We start from the raw sequence: 20,862 nt of genomic DNA, 5'->3' as shown, positions 1-20,862 counted from the left end.
TTGGCCAGCTCCGCATGGCAAGGAGGTTTTCCGTGGGGGGACCATTTTGGAAATGAAGCTAAATTTCTCCACTACTTTCAGCAAACCTCCAATCTTCTGAACCACGCACTTACCAGGACTCATTCAAGTAATGCACAAAGGCATGTTCTTGTGGTGTGAGCCAGTGGGCTGCAATTCGATCACTCGGTTGGACACTAATAAGTGACCACCTTCAGCTGAACCACACCATATCACAAACTTTTTTCTCCTGTATCCGATATGCATGCGACAAGAGTGCAATACATACACAACCATGAATATACTTCCAAGCTTCAAGTATTCTCCGCTTAACTGCGAAACTAACGACATCCGACTAGTTCGCCTACTCGAAGAGAACTCGGGCCACGTCCTGTCCTGCCAGCTGCAGCATTTCCCTTCCGCCTCACGTCCACCTTACCTAGCGTTATCATACACATGGGGCGACCCGAAAGATACTGTGCCAATCTCACTGAACGATCACAGTCTCAATATCGCGAGAAACTTGTTGAGCTTCTTGCAGCATTCTCGACACCGCTCCAAATCGCCCATTACTTTCTCAGAGGCTCTCTGGTTTGATGATGAACCGTTGGAACCCGATGGGCAGTGGCTTTGGATTGATGCTATCTGCATTGACCAGTCCAACATACCTGAGCGTAACCTCCAGGTTCGCCGCATGAAGGAGATCTACGAGCGGGCAGAGGGTGTCATTACCTGGCTAGGTCCAGCTTCAGATGACAGCGACATTGCTTTCGCTGTCATACGCTCTCTTGGGAGGGCTACCATTCAAGCATACAAAGCCACGGGGAAATACGATCCCAATGCTATGGTTGCAGTTGGCAGAGCCTTTGGGCGAAAGGAATGGGACGCTGTCCAGAAAGTCTTCCACCGGCCATGGTGGAATCGAGCATGGATCTGCCAAGAAGTCACGACTCCGACCAAAGGAGAAAAGCGAGCAATGGCATGGTGTGGGCACAATCAGATCGATTGGGATTATTTTGGGATAGCGTCAGTGTATATCCTTGATGCAGAATTGGAACGAGCCTTGGAAAAGTCGGAAAACATTTCAAACATGAGGATTCGCACACTAGCATGTATGACAGCTGACCGAAAAACCCTGGGCAAGAATCGTGTCAACGACCTATTGCACTTGCTAGGCACAAATCGGGACTGCGAGACGTCTGATCCACGGGACAAGATATATGCCTTCCTCGCCATTTCGAACGATGGTCAGGAAATTCAAGCAGATTACGAAAAGCCCGTGGCAGCAGTTTACACAGAATTGGCCACAAAATCTATTAAAAGAGATAGAAGGCTCGATGTACTCGGTTACTCTTGCCTTGAACATATTGGTCTCGACCTCCCTTCATGGGTTCCGAATTGGTCTTTGAAATCTATAGCTAATAGGCTCTGTCTGGCTGGCTATCAATCGGATGGCACATTTCGGAGGACATATCATGCCAACAAGGGCTTGAAAGGAAGCATTGGATTCACGGGTGGGGGGCGTGTTCTGCGAGTGAAAGGCTTTGTGTTCGACTCAGCGATCCTTGTATCATGGTCTCGTACCTTCACGTCACTATCCGCCAGCGAAATCATGCTTCGCTGGAGGGCACAAGCGCTTCACAACGGCCCCAACTATGTCACAGGGGGAACGGTTATCGATGCTTTGCAGCATACCTTGTGCGCGGACATCGAAGAAGATGATGTAAAGTTGTCAGAACGCGGACGCAAAGTCAATCCGTTTCCCCAAGATGGCGGCGAAGAAGCTGCATGGTCCACGTCTATGCCGTTACTACGCGCCACGCAAAATCGGAAGCTTGTATCCACGCTGGGACATTATATGGGATTGGTACCTGAGCTAACTGAGCTTGAGGACAAGATTTGCATCTTATCGGGTGCTTCTGTCCCGTTTGTTCTGAGACAAGAAGGGAACCATTGGGTTTTGGTCGGGGAATCATATATCCATGGTATTATGGATGGGGAAGCAGTGTCTACGTTTAAGGCGAGCGGGAGAGAAATAGAAATTTTTGAGATCTGGTAGGCAGGGAATGTGGTAAAAGGTAGACTGCCGTAAGCAGCTCTGTAGCAATATTACTCCCCTGTTATATGGCCCCCAAGTTTAATAAACGTACTTTCGAAGGTCAACGTGCACGAGACGTTTACAGCCGGCACTTCTGAGCTTCAATGTGATTACTAAATCAGAGGCTGACCCTCGGGCCGTCCTGGAGCCTTGGTTTTGTTTGCAGTTACTGAACTCCTACGGTTCAATATCATTGGGTATGCGCATGATATTTGCAGGGCTGACAGCCTGATCTGCGGGGCTTACCCAACGCAAGACTTCATCGGTCTGCAGCCCTGAACTCCTGCAGCGGCACAGCCCCAAAGCAGGCTCGTGGTGGACAAAAAAGGCGGCCTGATTTTCCAATGTCCCAAATCAAAGTTGTACTGTACGTCTCAAGGCCCCTTCTCCCAATGTTCCTTCGACTAGTGGACATTCAAATTCTTCCTCATCGAATCTCTCTAAAACTCTCTAAGTTTTGAATGTCTTCCGCGAGAAAGGTCAAATAAATGTCCCACTTTGACCTGGGACCTTGAAAATGAGTGCCGCTTTTTCTCTCCACCGTGAGCCCGAAACAACGCCTTTCCATGACTTCGAATCTCTTGGCAGGGTACAACAATCTTCAAACTCAGATATTCGGCCCCCAAATGATCAGCCACGCTGGTGACATACCCTGCCAGCTCCTCCACTAATACCAGAGACTGACTGTGCCTTCAAACGCAGATAAGATAAATGACACCTTACCCCGCAGCGATGTCAAGTCTCTCGAACTGTGTTTCAATTCCAAAATCCCATTCCTCGACTTGTTCGATCTAGACATAACCCCGCCCCGTCCTACCATCTAAGCCACTTACATAGCGAGTCTCTCCTCAAGCTGCCTAATATGGCAACACAAGAATCACCAGAGGATGTCAACCAACTCTGGGAATCCGCGCTTGCAGAGTACGCCAAAGACACGACGGGCAAAGACAAAGATGCCATTAACCTCGACGCCCTTCTCGGCCCTGGCAAAAGCCTCACCTCCCCGGACGAACTACTCGCGCAGATCGAGGCATCAGGCCAATCACTCAAGGATTTCCGGAGCAAGCGGGGAAAGCTGTGGGACACGCTCAAGCTCTTCGTCTCGCCGCTGGCTGCGGTGCTGAAAATCGCCATCACGCCCAGCTCGGTGGGGGAGTTTGGGATTCCCGTTAGTGCTGTGCTGGGTGCTTGCTTGCATTTAGTTTTGGTACGTCGAAACTGTTTCCTTTCCTTGTGGTTTAATGCAATCTGTACTGTACATTGGTAGAAACCGAACGATTAACAATAGCAACCAGAGCTGCGAAAGAGTATCCGAGGCATTCGATTGGATTGAGCAAGTCTTCCATGACATGCGCGAGTTCTCCGAGCGCTTGGAAGTTTATGCTCGGAGAAAGATCGATCCTCTACTAAAGAAGCAAGTTATGGGCATCTTAGCTTTGTGAGTCCAAGTTATCACTGTCACGGTATATGCTGTTGTTAATGCAGATGCCAGTATTCTCAAACTTATCGGACGGTCAGAGTACTTGATTAGAAAAGGCTATTTTCGTGCGTGTTGACCTACAAACGCAACCGCAACCGCCCATGTTTGGCCTGCTAACAGAGTGCAGGCGAGTATCTTCGAGTTGCCTTCCTAGGCAAAGATGAGAAGACTAAGAAACTTGTTGAAGAAGTAAACAAGCTCTTTGGCAGTGAGCAGAGGTTGGTGGTGGCCATTACCGGTGACACTGCTTCCAGAATTGAGGAAAAAGTTGAGGGCAACACTCGCAAGATAGAGGAAATTGGGGAGTCCATGACCAAAGTTCTCGACACATTGAAAGGTAAGCCAGAGTCTTCTGATGTCGCAGTTGTACTTCTGAAATGGCAGAGATCTAACTATCAACACCGCCAGAGACTGAAGAGAAAGAGACTTCTGTGGAAATTGAAGGCAGGCTCCGGCGTATTTTCTGCAACACGTCTGCACCAGAAGATGTAGAAGATACATACGTTCGAAACAGGGGCACTTTACTCCATGGTACTGGAGTATGTATCCTGTTGGTGCATTGCAGATAGACCTAAAAACACTGATAACACTTCGCAGGCATGGCTCAAAGACGAGGACCTCTTCAGATCCTGGATCGAACACACGGCCACAATCCTCTGGATCTTTGGCGGTCCCGGAGCAGGAAAATCCTATCTCTCAACATGGATCATAAAACAACTACGCCAAGAAGACATCCCCAAAGAACAGCGCAAAGCCGCATATATAGCCTACTTCTTCGTGAAAGAAAACAACGAAGCCCTGCGCGATGCGAACAATATCCTCAAGACTCTTGCTTGGCAACTCATTTGGCAGGACCCGCACTTCAAACAACACGCTGGAGAAGTCTGCAAGCAGAGAGCGCTGACCATCACTGCCAAGGATACGTGGGAGAATCTGTTCCTCGGCTACTATTGCCGCGAAGATGGACGTACTGATGCCCCATTTACCTCCATCGTCATCGATGGTCTCGATGAAGCGACCGCTGCGACCCAGCTCGTGCTTCTGCAGTTCCTGGCGGGCCTCGCCTCTGTCTCGAAGTCTTTCCGACCCAGAATCCAGTTCGCGGTAGTGGGACGCACCACTCTCCAAGAAGATGCCCAGATCACACAGGAAAAGATCTACTATATCCAGGTAACGAAGTTGAAGAACCAGGACGACATCGATAGCTATATCCGCAAGCGGCTGGAAGATGTAAGTGTTGGGAGATTTCCTACTTTTGACTGTCTCATTATTTCTCCCCAGACAATATCCCAGTTCTCCTGGAACCATTTATAGGGGTTAATTGCTAACTCCTCCGTTAATCAGGTCGAGGTCCTGAAAGTGATGCGGGAAAAGGGGCCGACGGGTTTAGATGGAGCCAACAAGATGGGTGCAAGAATCAGAAAGAAAGTTCTCAACGGCGCAGATGGTGTTTTCCTCTGGGCAAAGCTGCTCCTAGACACCATCGTTCGGAAAGATGTACCACAGATAGAGCGGATCCTGAAGGAGCCGCCCGGAAACCTCGATGATATGATCGCGTCGGTTTTTGAACGCCTGGCCAAGGATGAGGAGATTGACCACGCAGTGCTGAGAAAAATGCTCGTGCTCATGGCCTACGCCCAGCGACCGTTGAGGTTTGGCGAGTTGAATCTCTTTCTGAGCCTGCCGAACAGAAAACCGCTCTTCTTGCTCTGGAAACAGACGAGGGGAAAGCTCTCGTCTGTATTTCAATTGAAATTTCCAAAGAACTTCGACCCAGACGAAAAGACGAGTCGTAGCGAAGGCGAAATAGGTGGTGAGGGTGCTGAACCAAACGATGAAGACAGCGCTCACGGTGCCAAAGAAGAAACAGACAGTGGCCATGAAGGACTCGGCGCGTTTGACTTCAGTGGCGACCGGGACGATGATGATACCGAAAATACCTCCGATGATGATGATATCTTCAGCACCATCGCTGATCACAACCTGCAAAGCCAAATAAATAACGGGGAAGACGGAGATGAATTTATACGTGAGCTTTCCGACGAACAGCTCCAAACAGAAAGCGTCAAGGACTATCTGAATGCAATTATGCATCACCTTTCCGACCCACAGCTCCAAACAGAAATAGCATTCTCCCACGCGCGCATCAAAGATTACCTTGTTGGTGCTGCTCGTCCGGGAACACGACAAATGCCTGGTTGTATCGCGGTTCCTCAGGAGCAAAGGGCACACGTTGAGATAGCCATGATCTGCCTCGATGTAATGCGACTGGAAATCTCGCTGCAAGATGAGCGTAAATACCTGGTAGACTACCCTGCACGGTATCTAATGCTGCACTTGGAGAAGATCGATAGCGAGTGTGTATTAGACGAGGACTTCGGTCGAATAGTCAACGGACTCTACTGGCTCTTCGGGACTGAGACAGGTGCGAAGTGCTTGATCAACGCCAACCAGGAGTATGACGATTTCCATTCCAGCAAAGATGCTTTCTTTCAGATGTGGACTGCAACGGATCAGTATCTGCGCATGGTACAGCGCTGGTTCGGTGAAGTCGAAAAGCGTGGTATGGGACACCTCGAAGACGTGGACTCAACAGCGAGTACATGGGCGAAGACTGCTGCTGGAAGCTTGAAAGACCTTCTCAAGCCTGCAATGATGGCGTCGAGCAGGATTTGGCTGACGAAGCCGGGGTTTTCTCGCTCAGACTATTCCGATAAAGACGAGTTTGCCCTCTGGATTTTGTACGGTTGGTCATGTTTGGTCAGTAATTTCAATGTCCCATGTCAACTTCGGGTATTTCAACTGCTCTGAGTCTGAGTGTTCCCTCGAGTTGTGGTACATTCAAAGACAGCTCCCTCGAAAAGTTGTCAAAGTTCGGCGCTTATGAGTTGCAGTTCCCATAACATCGCAAGCTGACATTTTTGTGGCAGGTCGAGACTGGCTCCGTAGCTAGCATACAGCCGTGGAACTTTTGGGCTCTTTCACCAGAAAGCCTGGAGAACTTGGCGAATTGGGCAGGACTCGAGCACGATGTACACTGGCATACGTGTCTCGGTTGGGCCATGATGGATGGAGGCTTCTATCTGGAAGCAATCTCACAATACAATGAAGCGCTTGCTCAGTATCCTCAAGCATGGGTCGCGCTTGAAGGTCTCGCACGGTGCCACGGTGGTCTGAACGAGTACCAACTGGCCATCGACGTGATGAAGAAGGCCGTTGAAGCGATTCCCGAGTCGTCCAAGTCCATTAGCAGCTACCTATACACACGCATCATGACCTGGGGATCCCAGATTGGTGACGATGAGTTGGCCTATGAAGCTGCGATGAAAGGAATCGATGCTGACTCGTCAAATCTTGACGCCCAGTTGAGGTTTTTCGAGGCTCTTCATGCGCGAGGCGAGTCGGAGAGGATTGTGAGGACTATTCAGTGGCTCAATGATTTGACAAGCGTTAATCAGGATTACACCTGGCTCGTCCGCTTTCTCATTTCGGGCAGAGATGCTTTTGTAGAGATGGGAAAAGCATGTCGAGAAGAAGGCCGACCGGCGGAGATAGTGGAGGCCATGGATGAGGCGCTGCGACAAATTGATCTGGTTGGTGATCGGTGGATGAAAGTCTGGCTGCCGCTGCAAGTGGCGGAATTCCGCTACAAATTCTACGGGCAAGAGGCAGAGTTCATCAAATCGGCAGAGAACTTTTTGGAGAGATTGCGACGAGAGACGCCCAAATTTCGAGCCGATTATAACGATTTTGAGATAAATAGGAAACGAATTACTAATAAGCTGGCACAGCTCTATTTCGACTTCGCAGTTGCTGCATGGGACGATGGGAAAGGGGTCGCCAAAGCAAGCGTCTTCGCTCATAAGCTCAAAATATTAGCAGTAAGTGTCCCAACGAGTTTTGCGGATTCTTACGAAGGATTCGACTTTTTCCGTCCAGACTACCCTGCACTGCTCTGGGGTCGTTGGCAAAGAGACTATAAGCACGCAGTGGAAAGAATATGGAGAAAAAGCTTCAGGGTAAGACTGCTCGAGGAGATGAACAGTCTGGATGATGACGATCCGACCAATGATGTGAGTGGGATGGGTAGTCTGGCTATCAGCTTGTTTCATGCTGGTGACCGAAGAGATGCCGCAGCGATTTTGGCCATTCTATACAAGCCCCTGGAACATTTGATAGCCAAGACGAAGGTCGGGGGAGAGGAGGGGCCGGAAGAAGGAAAGGTTCTGGAAAAGGGAAAGGGGGAGACGGGAGTCAACGACCCACAAGCGCAATTGGAGGCGCTATCAGTCAAACAAGCTGGACGTGGTCTGCCTCTCGAAATCAAGGACAGTTGGGGGTATTTGTGCGACAATTGCCGTCGCGATGCGAGCGAGGCTGCAGAAATGTATTTCTGTGAGGTATGTCACGACCTCAACTGGTGTGGCGAATGCCTAGTCAAGGTGAGAGATCCGAACATTACGCCGGGATTGAGAGAACACTGGTGTAATCCGAACCATGATTTCTATCGTGCGTGGCCGATTCCAGACGAGGCGAGGGACTTGGCAGCAGAGTATCTAGACGGGGCCATTGAGTTAAGGAGGGAGTGGTTAGAGAGACTGAGGGGCGAATGGTTGAGTGCTGGTGTATGAAGTGATATCGAGTCGATGAGTGATTTCGTTAATTCGATATCGAGAGAAGCACCATATGAATGAGATCCATTGTGAGCGACCTTATCTCGAGTATCACCATACTCAATCAAGCAGTCAGCGATCCGGTATCGTGTAACCTCCCCGTTTACTTTTTCTCTACTCTCATATCTCTCCGAGCTTCCTCCCGGCAGTGAGCAAGCCCCTAGCCGTCAATGGTTGCACGGCAGCACACATTTGCCATCGGCTTGGCGAAGCCAAACTGCATGTTCGCCAACAATAGAAGCAAACACCTTGCAGAGACAATAATCGCCATTACGCACCCTCGAACCGGCACGAAGAAAGTCGGCGGTCACTACCGACGGCATTTCGATTCTGAGTCTTCTTGTGACCGTCTCCCTGACTGAATAAAGCAGAGCAACCAGATGTAGCACGCAACCCCAGATTGCCGAAAGTTCGTGGAACGGTGGATGCAGTCCGAGATTTGACACAGGTGAGATCTGATGCATTCATGGCAGTATGCACCTTCCCATGGACCCGGTCTCCTTCCCTCACAATGCCGCAGATGGCAGATTGTTCATCGAGAGGTTGGCGTCGTCTGGCAAGGAGATTGGCGGAAGGCCTTGTCAACGCCTGCATGTGAAATGGCCCGTGGATCCGATATGTTGCGTCTCCGTCCAGGAACGGGATTTACCCCACTTGTGCGACCCTAGGCTTTTCCTGCAGGATCTCATTCATGGCTGTGGAGTTAGCTCGATCAAGTTACACAAACTTTGTGGTGCATCATCTTGTTTTTGGTCATTGTACCATATTGGCGGGAAGATTCAACGTTGTGACCCGTTGCTTGGCCAGTTGGGCCCGTCTTGCTCTTGTGACAAAACACTTAAATGGAGCGGTCAGCATTCTGGGAGGAATTCCCTTTGTTCTTCTCTCATCTTCTTGCTTTTCGTTGCTGCCCTCTCCTGGTCTCGACTTCCTCATTCTCGTTGTGTTTTTGTGGTGAGATCAAATGTCCAAGATGGGAGGTCCAACTGAAGCCCCGCCAAGTGCCGGCACTAAATTTAGCTCAAAGCTTGTTCAGTTCCCCGAATCCACCTGGAACAATGAAGAGAAGAAGCAAGCGAAACCGGCAACATCAACACGGAAACACCTCCTTCTCAATCTCCTAAACTGCTTCGGAACATTTTCTTCCAAGCCCAGAGAGAGGAAGGAACCTGGGCGGGCGCAGCGACTTCCCGAACGCAAGATATTACGAACTCCTACGCTCTCAACTCTCTCATTATCTAAGATGGACTCGAACATTGAGGCGAGTCCGTACAAATGGCCACACGATAGCTCTTTCAACACGAAGACCACTGCACTGGTGGTCATTGATATGCAGAAAGACTGTGAGTACTGTGAATTCACCTTCAGAGCAATTCTCATCCCACTTTCACCTTCATCACGTGTGCCAAAGCAGTTTCCAAGTCGTTCTAACTCCTCACCGTTCACGGCTTATCCTGTCCATTCCGTCGTTGTACCAGTTCAAACATGTACACTAACATATTGATAGTCTGCTCTCCAGGAGGCTACATGGAATACCAACAATACGATATTACCCCAGCACGCAAAATAATCCCTCGCATCCAAGATCTCCTAACTGCTTTCCGCTCCCACGGTTTCCCAATCTACCACACCCGCGAGGGACATCGGCCTGACCTCTCAACCCTTTCATCCCGCGAGCTCCACCGCAGCCGAAACAACGCCTCCGGCCTCGGAATTGGCGACAAAGGACCCATGGGACGCCTCCTGATCCGCGGAGAAAAAGGCCACGATATCGTCGACGAATTGTACCCTTTCGACGGGGAGAATGTGATTGACAAGCCAGGCCGCAGCGCTTTCCAGCACACGGAGCTCAGACTGATGTTGAGTATCAAGGGGATCAGGAACTTAGTTATTTGTGGCGTGACGACGGATGTGTGTGTGCATAGTACGTTGAGGGAGGCGAACGACAATGGATTTGACTGTGTGCTTGTTGAGGATTGTGCTGCCGCTAGTACGGGGCCGTTGCATGAGTTTGCGGTTGAGAGTATCAAGGAGGAAGGGGGGATCTTTGGCGCTGTTACTACGTCGGATAAGATCTTGGCAGCGCTGGGTGTAGGACCGGATGAAAAAGTAAATGGAGCACCAAAGGAGGTTGTAAAGAGTGAGGTTTGAGCTGCGACATTGTTCCATGTGTTCTCGTATGTTGGTGATTGGTGTCGATGTGTCGATGTTTCGGGGGATGATACCTATGCCGTTTGTTCTTTTATCGTTGTCCTACACAGTCTTAATAAATTCAAGTACCACATGGTAGTATCCATTCTTCGGCAACGTTCCCCTCACACTTGAAAAAAAAGGCCTCCAGACCCCAGCTAGTCCACAAAAATCTCCAAAAGACTTAACCCCTCCATCAGAAGATCCCCCAAGTCTCTCGCCTCAGCATCTCCTCTCTCTTTAGCATCATCAAGCGGGCTGAAAATCGTCCGCAAACACCAAGCGTAGAAGCGGAAGATCGACAATACACAGATGAGCGGAACAATGAGAAGCGTAAGCGAGAGTTTGACGGCACCAGCGAGATCTTTCATTTCGGTTGCGGTACGGGGAAAGCTTTGATGTTTCTGCAGTTGTGGGTTGGGTGTGAGGTGAGGATGGGAGGGAATGGATCTGACTTGCCGGGTACCGTTGTGAGTGCCGATTCAGAGGCTATTTTCGGTGTAATTCCTAGGGATAGGGAGATGTTTGTGTAGAATCAAAAGGACAATGAGCAAAAGCATATTTGAAATTGGGGGGATGTTAGGGCAAGACTGAATGAATATTGGTGACGGGCGGACCGTTGGGTCCCAGATTGGGATGAACAGATTAGGGGATAGCTCTGGACCAGGCCAAGGTTGAGCGTCTCTGGATAGGGTCTACACGTGGCCATAAATTCAGTAGACCAGGGTGAATCCCTCACACGAACTCGATTTTCTCTCCCGTGTAAAACTAGATAAGTCGAATATTCGAGAACAGGTTGAGCAACACTTGAACTTCTTCTGTCATTGCAGCAAACAAAAATCCACGGCCTCCAACTTACTTGGACTTATAGACAAAATGCCTACTGGGAGTTTTCCAGTGACGAAATATGGAAATCCTTGTTGATCTCCAACCTCCCTCCCATACCCCCTCCCTACCGCCGCCAAAGTACTCACAAAAGGGCACAGACTCGCCGATTACGGCCTTTCTTTCGCAGTCGCCGTGTTCTTCTTCGCGTTACTCGTCCTATACGTTGTGACGCACATAAATATTCAGCTGACTTCGGAGTTGAAATCCATGATTAAGAGTCAGCAAAAGGAGCTGAGGAAATTCAGGAGGCAGGAAGAGGCGAGGAGGAAGATGCAGCTGAAGGGTATGAAGGGGACAGTTGGGGTACAAGAACATGTGGAGGAGATGGGGTATGGTGGGACTCTTGTGATGGATAGGTCGAGTTGGTAGGGGGTTTTGATAGAAAGTTTTCTTTGCAGATGAATTGGGTTTGCTTGTGTACTTGGGCAAGAGAGTGAAATGGAGATTTGAAAGTGGAGCGGCTATGGAGACCGTGGGGAAAATAACGAAGACAGAGAAACTGGGAAGGCCTCTAAGCAGTCTTGAATCCTTCCTGGTGAGTCTGGGAATAAGGGCTTCGCTACGTTTCAGGCTTCGCTCGGACTTGGATGGAAAATGGAACATCAAGCTTTTGGCAGAAATATATAATGCAGGCTGAACATAAAAGACCCACTGATTCGGAACTTTCAATGCTCCAGCACGGGATGATCGCTGGGATCAAGGAACTTTCCATTTTGTCTGATACAACTTCAGACTACCCATCTGTATCTTGTTCGGATGATGTTAGAACCAAGATCTTGACACCCAATGCAATTTGTCAACATCTAGATTCCAATATCTAATAGCCCAATTCAAGATAAAACAACTTTACTTGTCATCCCATAATCTTTGCTCTCGGTAGCAATTAACTTCGGGATAACAATACCGTAGGATAAAGCTTGAGACGGAACGCCAGCAGGCTAAACTGCATTATAAAAGTGGAGATCTCCCCACAAATTTAGGATCTGCTTCCACTTCAAGAAAGGAATGATCTGCACGTCAAGAGAGGCTCGAAAAGCGAAGCTTTAACCACCAAAGTTAGGCCGTGTCAGAATGTCGGCCACGGCCAATCCCGCCGCAGCCAGAAGGGCACGTGATGCGTAGGAGACCGGCGATGTTTGAGACTTCAGACGTTGCTTTTGGCGTGGGACATCTGCGCTGTCTGATCTGCGGCAATTGCGTTCTCCTTATCCCTCATATTGTTTCGCTGGCTGGGGGAGAAATTCTCTGATGCTGCGTTAATTGGAGGTGCAAGGGCAACCCGAGAAATCCCGATCGCAGCGGCAGGTGTGAGACGATGCGCCTCGCGGGGCTGGTCGTCCGAAAAAACCGGACGGAAGCAGCCTAGACCTTTCCAACGATGCTGGTGTTTTTAAAGGGGGATGGTGTTTAAATTGCCAGATCTTGACTGTTGAGGGCCGGCTCACTTCTGAGGGCATTGCCATCATGCTATGTGATGGAGTCTTTGATGAGGACGTCAAGTGGGAATGTGAAGCGTGCGTCTTCTCCATCTCAAGTTCTCAACAAATCGCGGAGTCTGACGGGTGCAGCCCCTGTTCCTGCGGGAAGGGATCTGGTCTGGGTCCTTTTTGGCCCCCCGGCCCCCGAGGCACGGTTCGGAACGAGATGGGGGTCCCCCAAGCGACGAAGCGTCTTCCGGCGCTCTGGTAGGGCAGTCCGCCGACTCCCCCCCGACTCCCCCCCATCGGAGCCCACGGAATCTATTGAAACCTCAACGAAACAAGACATGGAATGTGTCACAGCTGTCTGTCCACGTCTCTCTTGCAAAAGTAATTAAAACATGTTTCCGCAAAAAACCGCTCAATGCGAGCTCATATCAAGGAGTTCGCTGCCCCAAGTACTGTACTTCCCCCAATCTTCCATTGCCCTCCTTTTTTTCTTATATTGTCTGCTGCAGCGTGAAATTGTTTCCCGTACCGTGCTCCAATGGCTTCTTACAATTACAGCAATTCCAATCCCGAGCTCTCGACTCCCAGATCCACCTCGCCGTCCTCAACACTCAGTAGGTCCTCAACGGCAACATCCATCAGTAAGCGGATGTCACTCTCGGGACGACGTATCTCGGGCTTTAATCCTATGGCCGCAGTCGACATCGACGCAATCGAAGCACAAATGAAGATGGCCGCTCTCGATACCCTGAAGGGGTACTCCGCCGATCACTACGGCACGATCAAGCAGTACCGCGAGACGGACTACATCGCGGAAAGAAATGCGGGAGGCTACCAAGTGCTCCGCGAACCGGCGTGGAATAAAGGTGCGACTTACTGTTCCCCGTTGCTCGCGTGCCCAATTCCCGCATCCAGCAAATCCAACAAATCCAGCAAATTGAATAAAAATGTTAATTCCTGGTGCAGGTACATCATTCAGTCCTGATGAGCGAGTTTCTAAAAACCTCACTGGCCTCATACCTCATGTCCTAGAGACTCTGGAAACGCAGTGCATGCGTGCGATGCGCATGATCAACTCGCGAGGCACCAACATCGACAAATATCTCTACCTCTCCACTCTCAAGCAAAACAACACCGATCTCTTCTACCGCCTCTTAATCGATAATGTCGGCACACTCATGCCACTTGTATATACCCCCACAATCGGAGATGTCTGCCTCCAATACTCGACGCTGTACACACATCCTGAAGCGCTGTACATTTCCATCAAGCAAAGGAAGTCGATTGCGACGATACTCCGGAATTGGCCGTACCCGGAACCCTCGATTTGTGTCGTGACTGATGGGTCGAGAATTCTTGGGTTGGGTGATCTCGGTGTAAATGGTGTTGGAATTTCTGTAAGTCGTGTGCTGATGAAACACCCATGTCGTGGGGGTCACTGACAGCCGCATCCAGATCGGCAAACTTGCCCTGTACACCGGTGCAGCTGGTATCCACCCTCAAAAAACTCTCCCCATTGTCTTAGATTGCGGTACGGCGAATGAGGATAATCTTCGTGATCCGTTGTACCTGGGTCTGAGACAGAAGAGAGTCTCGCCACAGGTTGCGCTGGGATTCATGGATGAGTTCATGGCTGCTGTGAAGGAAGTGTACCCCAACATGCTGGTGCAATTCGAGGATTTCGAGACCGAGAAAGCTTTCCAATATTTGGAGCGGTATAAGTTGGAGAAGTGCTTCAATGATGATATCCAGGGAACTGGCGCTGTCGTTCTTGCTGGGTAAGTCTTGCTCGATTTATATCCCGTGACCCGATATTAACGACGATTTAGATATATGGGAGCTGTGAACCTTTCAGGCGTACCAATAGAAGACCAGAAGCTCGTATTCATGGGTGCTGGTTCCGCTGGTGTCGGCGTCGCCAAGCAAGTAATGGAATTCTACACCCGCCGTGGGCTCTCAGAGCAAGCAGCAAGAGATAAATTCTACCTCGTCGACACGCGAGGTCTCGTAACAAAAGATCGAGGAGACAAGCTTGCAGAGCACAAGAAGATCTTCGCTCGCAGTGACAACAACGGCCACCAATTCGCTACTCTCGAAGAAGTGATCGAGTATGTGAAGCCAACCGCGCTCATCGGTCTCACCGCCACCTTCGGCGTCTTCACCGAGTCAGTCGTCCGCGCTCTGAAGGCATCAGTTGATGCCAGTGGACTTGGCCGCAGACCGATCTTGTTCCCCCTCAGCAACCCTTTGACGAAGGCGGAATGTACGTTCGAGCAAGCAATCACGTGGACGGAGGGAACTGTGATCTTCGCTTCCGGGTCGCCCTTTTCCCCATACACGACAAAGACTGGAGATCATATTACCACCTACTACCCAAACCAGGGTAACAATGTGTAAGTCCCCTTCCATCAATTCCTAATTTCTTGCTGACAGGTTCCAGATACGTCTTCCCTGGTCTCGGCCTCGGAGCAATCCTCGCCAAGGCATCCAGAGTAACAGACGCCATGGTCTACACCTCCGCCGCCTCGCTCTCCGGCTGCCTCAACAGCGAAGAAATCCGCATGGGGCTCATCTACCCCAAGATCGAGCGGGTCCGCGACGCCAGCGTCGTCGTCGCGCGTGAAGTGATGAAGTGTGCGCGCAGAGACGGCGTGAGTCTGTTGCCTGAAGAGACGTGGATCGAGTGGGAGGAGTGGGGAGATGTGGCGTTGACGGCCTGGATTAAGAAGCAGGTGTATGACCCTAAGTGGTAGTTCCCAATTTCTCCTTATTTTCCGTGCGTGTTTGAATTGGGATGGAATTGGGATGGGCAGGAGTTTGATTGGACCTCGGAAGCGAAATGCGTGTGATGAGAATGATACCTGGACACCGTATGTATATATTGTATATAGTTTTTACTTAGTGGCGATTGATTCGTCTTGGGATAGAAGCTGGAAATCTAAAAGCTTTGGATTTTTCTTCATTGGTTTTCAGCTGTGGCAAGAGCATGCGCGGTGAGAAGTCAAGAAGGGAGTGTGGCTGCCAACGGAGACATTACCGCTCCGAATGTCAAGGTACATTCAGCCATCGCCCTACTTCTGGCATAATCTTCTCTGCCTTCTGACTGTCTCGCTACCTGTGGCACACTCAATGGCCAATGAGCGAATGCTCAATCGAGAATGGTGGGGATTGCCCCCTCAAGGCCCCAAGCATTATCCTGGGGGATGATCAGGTAACATTTATCAAACTATACGTTCTCCCAAGAAAAATAGGGGCTGTGTCTCATTGTGTGCCAGCGACCGGACCAAACGTTGCCCCTTTGCAGGCTCCAGCTTTCGGGTTAAGCTCCTTGGATGCTTGGATGATGTGGAGGCGGAAGAGCTCTTGAAGAGTTTTCTCTAAGCTGAACTCCCGGATCAGCCGGTAACAGGCTGTCATCCCCGTCCTTCGGCCCTTTGGAAACGCAAAATAGGGATTTTGCAAAGGAACGCTGAAATCGTTCTCGAAGGTCGTTCGAATCTGTGTCACGTGATACGGATGCCCCGAAGCAGCATAGCCTTGCATCTCAACCAAATCCCAGCCAATAGGCTTCACTCTTTGCCCCTCAAACAAGCGTGCGCGTAATTCTCTGGACTCAAGGCAGCAACATAACATCCTATCAAGCGCTGCGATTGACCGCTGGCGCAGGCAACCATAATTGGACTGGCCTCAAGACCACGAGCCATCAGGGAAGCATCTCATTCATATGCTCTATGAGTTGCAACCTCTTTTTCTTCTTCTCTGCTCACGCTTTCCCACGTTTCAACGGCGATTGAACTGCGACAGCGAGGAACTATGGAGTCGCTATTCAGCTTGCCGCTGCCGTTCCAGCGCAGACTGACGAAGATGTACACCGACACCAAGAGCTCATATGATTTCGTCAAGGAGCCTGTGCAGAGCGCGGAAGACCCGGAACTCATCGCTCTGCACCGCAAGTTGAGGATCCAGAAGGACAGGCTGGTGAGCTGGGGCTTGGAGTGGTCGGATCCTTCGCAGTCACCTGATATCGACGAGTCCATCAACAAGGCTGGCCTAAGTGAGCTTGTCGGAAGTGTCATGTCGACGATCAAAGAGATCCTGGCTGAGGCCGAGCCGTTGTGGCAGTCGTCGAAGAGGGTGACGTTTGATGAGAAGAGTCCTTCCGGGGAGAAATCGAAGGCGGCGTTGATTGTGTGGGACAAGACGAGGTTCCAGGACTTGGTGCGGGATTTGACCATGTCTATCGATACCTTGTACGATCTTTCCAGGACTCGGCAGTCTGCACGGAAACCTCCACCGATCAAGGACTCGGAATCTTCTACCTCGACCCTGGCTAAGAATCGACAAGAGGAGAGACAGTTCGAGTCTACTCGGATGCAGGCCCCGCAACAAATTGATCCAAGCTCGCTTATCTGGCCAAGGGACCTCAAAACAATACAGCCCGGTACGTTACAACCTGCCAAATCTCCTAGACAGATCGTCTTTATGCGTCGACCGGCCTTTCCTTCTGATTCCCGGAAATATGGTGCCTCCGTTCCTGCTGTCCCCGTTCTTCTAGAGTACGCAAACTATGATCCCATCTATTCCGTTACTGGTATTACGCCATCCATGACCCGGTTTGAGAAGCTCTTTGCTGCTCTCTCCCAGGCTTACATCTCCACGGAAAGGGTCCTCTCTGGTCTGCTTCATCTGATTGGATACTTCGAAGAGGCTGAGCACTCCAGGTTCTGTCTCTTGTACGCGCTACCTACACACTTCGGACCGGTTGATATCGAAAGCCCAAGGATGCCTTCTATTACCATCTTGTCGGACCTGTTGTACAGTAACATGTACGAGCCTAGTCTGGAAGTTAAATACCGCTTAGCCTACAACGTGGCCAGTGCCGTCTTCGATTTACACTCCAAGGGTGTAGTACACGGGAATGTCATCGCTTCCAATGTCTTGTTCATTGAACATCAATCTCAGAATCGTCTGGACCTGAGCCAAGTTAACATGCGCCAATCTTTCCTGGCTTCCTGCGACCTCTTTTCTGATAACGCCACAGATAACTCTGCGCCGTTTCTATCACCGGCTTCACTCTACAGACATCCTTTGGATCCTCGGACTACCCGGTATACACGATTCACTTCCGAGAGCAAGTCTTTGGATCTTTACAGCTTGGCCATGATGCTTTTGGAAATCGGACTTTGGACTTCGCTTCACGATATCTTCCCATCTATTCAAACTATTCCAGACAACCCTGCTGCGGTTCTGAAACATCTTGCTGCCAGGTGTGGAAGTCTTTATGTGAAGGCAGTTCAAGCTTGTTGGCATGCGCCTGATGAGGAATTATCCTCGAAAACAAGACCGGATGTCATGCATCAGAAGGTCTTTTGGAAAGTCTCCAAGGCGTTAGATACTTGCTGTGCTATTGATGAGAGTTCAGAGGAGGACAGTGAGGAAAGTGATGACTCGCCGCCAGTGCCTTCAACACCTCTGAAGGCCTCGAGGTCGTCGACTCCTCAAAGGAGGATGATCAGCGACCAGAAACCACCGGTTCCGATAGAAGTAAGGTCAACCTGGAAGGAGATGTCGGCATATGAAAAGGCCTCTGCTTCCTTCAACACAGAAAACACATGGGTTGAGAAGCCCGCTGTCAAGCCAATTGGTGTGTATTCTCATCCAAGCTGTGAACCACATCTAACTTTTGTAGCACCTGTCAAAGTTGAAAAATCAAAACCGAAGTTACGTACCTATCCGTCGATCAGGATAGCCCCAGAGCATCTAGACTTCTGGCACACCGGCTTGATGCCCCATATCAACCATGTTCTCCGCAACTTCTATAAGAAGTACCCTGAATCTGTTGAGATCAGCCTTGAAAGTGTTGGCGAGACGCCAACCACTACCAAGCCTACCATTCTCGTTATCTGCACAAGCGTCACCAAAGTCCGAAGCATTCTTAAGAAGTCCTTAGTCTATGACAAGAATGTATTCGGGCTGAAAGTATGTCGTGGCAAAGTCGTCCGATCACGGAAACGGGGAGCTCGAAGATCAATGGCCAATGGTGAGCTTAAGGCCGCAAATCCAGATCACCAGGACCGGCCATCGAATGGTGCATCCATTGGTGCTTATATTGGCGAGCGTCACCTCCCTCCCGTCTCTTTTGGCGGCTTGATCATGGTCGACAACAAGCCCTATGGCATGACAGTTCACCACATGCTCGACGATCCCAGCGAAGACTCAGAAGACGAAGATGTCCATAGCTCCCAACCAATCCTCCGCTCCAGTGCCTACGCCGACATGCCCGACCTCACGCGATCCCAGTCCTCAATCTATAGCAGCGGCGACGAGGAGTACATGTATACCCTCTCCGACTACGAATCCGATTTCTCCACCACCTCCTCACCCGCCGCCTCAGAATACGGCTCCGACGACGAGTGGGCCGCTGAAGATGCGGTGGAGCACGAAATCCTCGAGCCCGGAGATATAAGAGGAATCCCCACCGGCTGCGGCGAATCCTATCTGATAACTCAACCCGCCATCGACGACGTATCCCCGGACTTCTTCCCCAGTGAAGAAACAAGAGATGAAGACCACCTCGACTCCTTCCAGCTTGGAGAGATCTACGCCTCCTCAGGTATTCGACGACGTACAGAGAATGACATCGTCCACGAGATTGACTGGGCTTTGTTCGAGTTCTCCGAGGATCGGTTACCGATAACAAACCACATCAAGAACGGTTCCCGCCATTGCAGCCAGAAAGAAGGCCGATACCCCCTCTCCGTTGCCTCTAGCACGGATCTCGCAAATCTCAACGTTCACTGCATGGCGCGGACCTCTGGTCTACAATCCGGGCGTATTCTACCCGGGATGGTAATCGTCAAGATCTACGGGCGTCAAACACCCTCTACCTCTTTCCAAGTAGCCGGAAAACTCGGTGTTCCAGGCGATTCCGGCGCCTGGGTCGTAGACAACGAGCAAGGACGAGCATGTGGCCACGTTCTAGCGTGGAGTTCCCGTAAACGGGTTGCATATATCTGTCCCATGGACGTCCTTGTCAAGGATATTGGGGAGACGGTTGGTGCTAGATCTATTTCCTTACCAGGTGGACAGGAAATATTCTCTTCCATTTCGGAGGAAAAGATCTCGGACGAGAGGATCGCCGCATCAGTACGGGAGGCGATGTCTGCAAGTCACCTTGACAGGCTGGCGAGTAAAACAGATCCTTCCGACGTCTCAGACGAACTTGCTTCTCTTCTGGCGGAACTCAAACTCCCTCCTACGCCTACACAAATTGATGGGCTCGATCCTGCGAGCCTTGAGAGCACGAGTTCGGGATCTCTTGTGCACCAGGGCAAGCAGAAGGAAGAGGTCAGGATTCGTCTTGTTCCGAGGGATGAAAATCAGCTCGGAAGAAGACAAGAGTTCGATGACTCGCGGTTTCTTAAAGCGGCAGGGATGCAGGGGTGGAGAGCGAAGGACGCGAGTGCGTTTGCGATGAGTGGGAAGGAGAAGGGTGGCGAGGAGGTTGTGGCTTCGTGACTCGCGGTTTGCCCTGTTGCTAATTTGGTAATGGGGTATGGCTGAACATGAATATGTGGAATGATGGGATGAATCTTTTAAGATCGAAAAGTGAAGGATGTTTCTTTTGTCATGATTTGATTGCATTTGGATAGTTGGAGAGGCGTTAGGATATCATACCCACCCATGAAATTGATACCACTCACCGATAATCGTAACTGCTTTTTCCAACCTTTAGAGAAGCAACGAGTGCCGAAGTACTCAAACAGGCAAGAAACCCTAATCTATCGGTCCCGACGAGAAGGCTGCCAGATCGTTGCCAGGACCGGACAAAGCAGCTCCCAAATGTGTCGAGGCTTCAGTGGATACAGATATGGAGATGTTCCCACAGATCAAGGAGGCCAAGATATCTCTTGATGATCTCATGCATCGTGTACAAGCTAATACCTCGCAGGAAGGCAGTGAGTGGTATAGCAGCAGCAGCAGTAGCAGCTACCACTGCCACCGGACGGAAGCGAACTGCAACCGGAGCTAACATAACTCACCTGCCGAGATTTCCTGGCGGTGGATGAGTGTCCCCGCAGTTGTTCTGGCATCATACCCAGAAGCACT

The 20,862-nt window shown here is 50.4% G+C and overlaps 5 protein-coding genes across 5 annotated transcripts; all 5 read left to right on the top strand.

The window, feature by feature from the left end:
* Positions 1-104: 104 nt before the first annotated feature.
* K444DRAFT_617502 (HET-domain-containing protein) lies at positions 105-2,128 on the top strand. Its single transcript, XM_024881138.1, has one exon. The coding sequence runs from the start codon at positions 293-295 to the stop codon at positions 2,054-2,056; it is 1,764 nt and encodes a 587-aa protein (XP_024731966.1). The 5' UTR covers positions 105-292; the 3' UTR covers positions 2,057-2,128.
* Positions 2,129-2,564: 436 nt separating this feature from the next.
* On the top strand, positions 2,565-8,332 carry K444DRAFT_596888 (uncharacterized protein). The gene is made up of 9 exons (XM_024878459.1): positions 2,565-2,737; positions 2,798-3,302; positions 3,391-3,533; positions 3,588-3,640; positions 3,703-3,912; positions 3,984-4,114; positions 4,173-4,805; positions 4,920-6,335; positions 6,506-8,332. Exons 2-9 carry the CDS (start codon positions 2,958-2,960, stop codon positions 8,204-8,206), a joined length of 4,632 nt encoding a protein of 1,543 aa, XP_024731965.1. The 5' UTR covers positions 2,565-2,737; positions 2,798-2,957; the 3' UTR covers positions 8,207-8,332.
* A 1,159-nt stretch (positions 8,333-9,491) lies between these two features.
* On the top strand, positions 9,492-10,399 carry K444DRAFT_538375 (isochorismatase family protein; the record flags this gene model as incomplete). The annotated part of the gene is made up of 2 exons (XM_024875533.1): positions 9,492-9,591; positions 9,756-10,399. The coding sequence occupies 2 exons, from the start codon at positions 9,492-9,494 to the stop codon at positions 10,397-10,399; spliced, it is 744 nt and encodes a 247-aa protein (XP_024731964.1).
* Positions 10,400-12,814: 2,415 nt separating this feature from the next.
* Positions 12,815-15,986, top strand: K444DRAFT_568997 (malic enzyme). Its single transcript, XM_024877221.1, has 7 exons — positions 12,815-12,840; positions 12,895-13,207; positions 13,312-13,619; positions 13,720-14,150; positions 14,209-14,531; positions 14,583-15,146; positions 15,194-15,986. The coding sequence occupies exons 2-7, from the start codon at positions 13,146-13,148 to the stop codon at positions 15,504-15,506; spliced, it is 2,001 nt and encodes a 666-aa protein (XP_024731963.1). The 5' UTR covers positions 12,815-12,840; positions 12,895-13,145; the 3' UTR covers positions 15,507-15,986.
* A 366-nt stretch (positions 15,987-16,352) lies between these two features.
* K444DRAFT_568995 (uncharacterized protein) lies at positions 16,353-20,479 on the top strand. Its single transcript, XM_024877220.1, has 2 exons — positions 16,353-18,397; positions 18,443-20,479. The coding sequence occupies exons 1-2, from the start codon at positions 16,567-16,569 to the stop codon at positions 20,269-20,271; spliced, it is 3,660 nt and encodes a 1,219-aa protein (XP_024731962.1). The 5' UTR covers positions 16,353-16,566; the 3' UTR covers positions 20,272-20,479.
* The last annotated feature ends 383 nt before the right edge of the window (positions 20,480-20,862 follow it).

Source organism: Hyaloscypha bicolor (genome assembly GCF_002865645.1).
Source record: "Hyaloscypha bicolor E unplaced genomic scaffold K444scaffold_126, whole genome shotgun sequence".
In the NCBI taxonomy this organism is placed as follows: domain Eukaryota; kingdom Fungi; phylum Ascomycota; class Leotiomycetes; order Helotiales; family Hyaloscyphaceae; genus Hyaloscypha; species Hyaloscypha bicolor.
The sequence above is the reverse complement of the archived record's forward strand: the minus strand, read 5'-3'. Positions and strand labels throughout refer to the sequence as shown.

Bases quoted from the DNA above. Each gene is read 5' to 3' on its own strand.
- K444DRAFT_617502 (XM_024881138.1), top strand. From the start codon at position 293: ATGAATATACTTCCAAGCTTCAAGTATTCTCCGCTTAACTGCGAAACT.
- K444DRAFT_596888 (XM_024878459.1), top strand. From the start codon at position 2,958: ATGGCAACACAAGAATCACCAGAGGATGTCAACCAACTCTGGGAATCC. The intron at 3,303-3,390 runs GTACGTCGAAAC...AATAGCAACCAG, and splicing joins CTTGCTTGCATTTAGTTTTG to AGCTGCGAAAGAGTATCCGA. The intron at 3,534-3,587 runs GTGAGTCCAAGT...TGCAGATGCCAG, and splicing joins GTTATGGGCATCTTAGCTTT to TATTCTCAAACTTATCGGAC.
- K444DRAFT_568997 (XM_024877221.1), top strand. From the start codon at position 13,146: ATGTTTCCGCAAAAAACCGCTCAATGCGAGCTCATATCAAGGAGTTCG. The intron at 13,208-13,311 runs GTACTTCCCCCA...TTACAATTACAG, and splicing joins AGTTCGCTGCCCCAAGTACT to CAATTCCAATCCCGAGCTCT. The intron at 15,147-15,193 runs GTAAGTCCCCTT...GACAGGTTCCAG, and splicing joins CCAAACCAGGGTAACAATGT to ATACGTCTTCCCTGGTCTCG.
- K444DRAFT_568995 (XM_024877220.1), top strand. From the start codon at position 16,567: ATGGAGTCGCTATTCAGCTTGCCGCTGCCGTTCCAGCGCAGACTGACG. The intron at 18,398-18,442 runs GTGTGTATTCTC...TAACTTTTGTAG, and splicing joins GCCCGCTGTCAAGCCAATTG to CACCTGTCAAAGTTGAAAAA.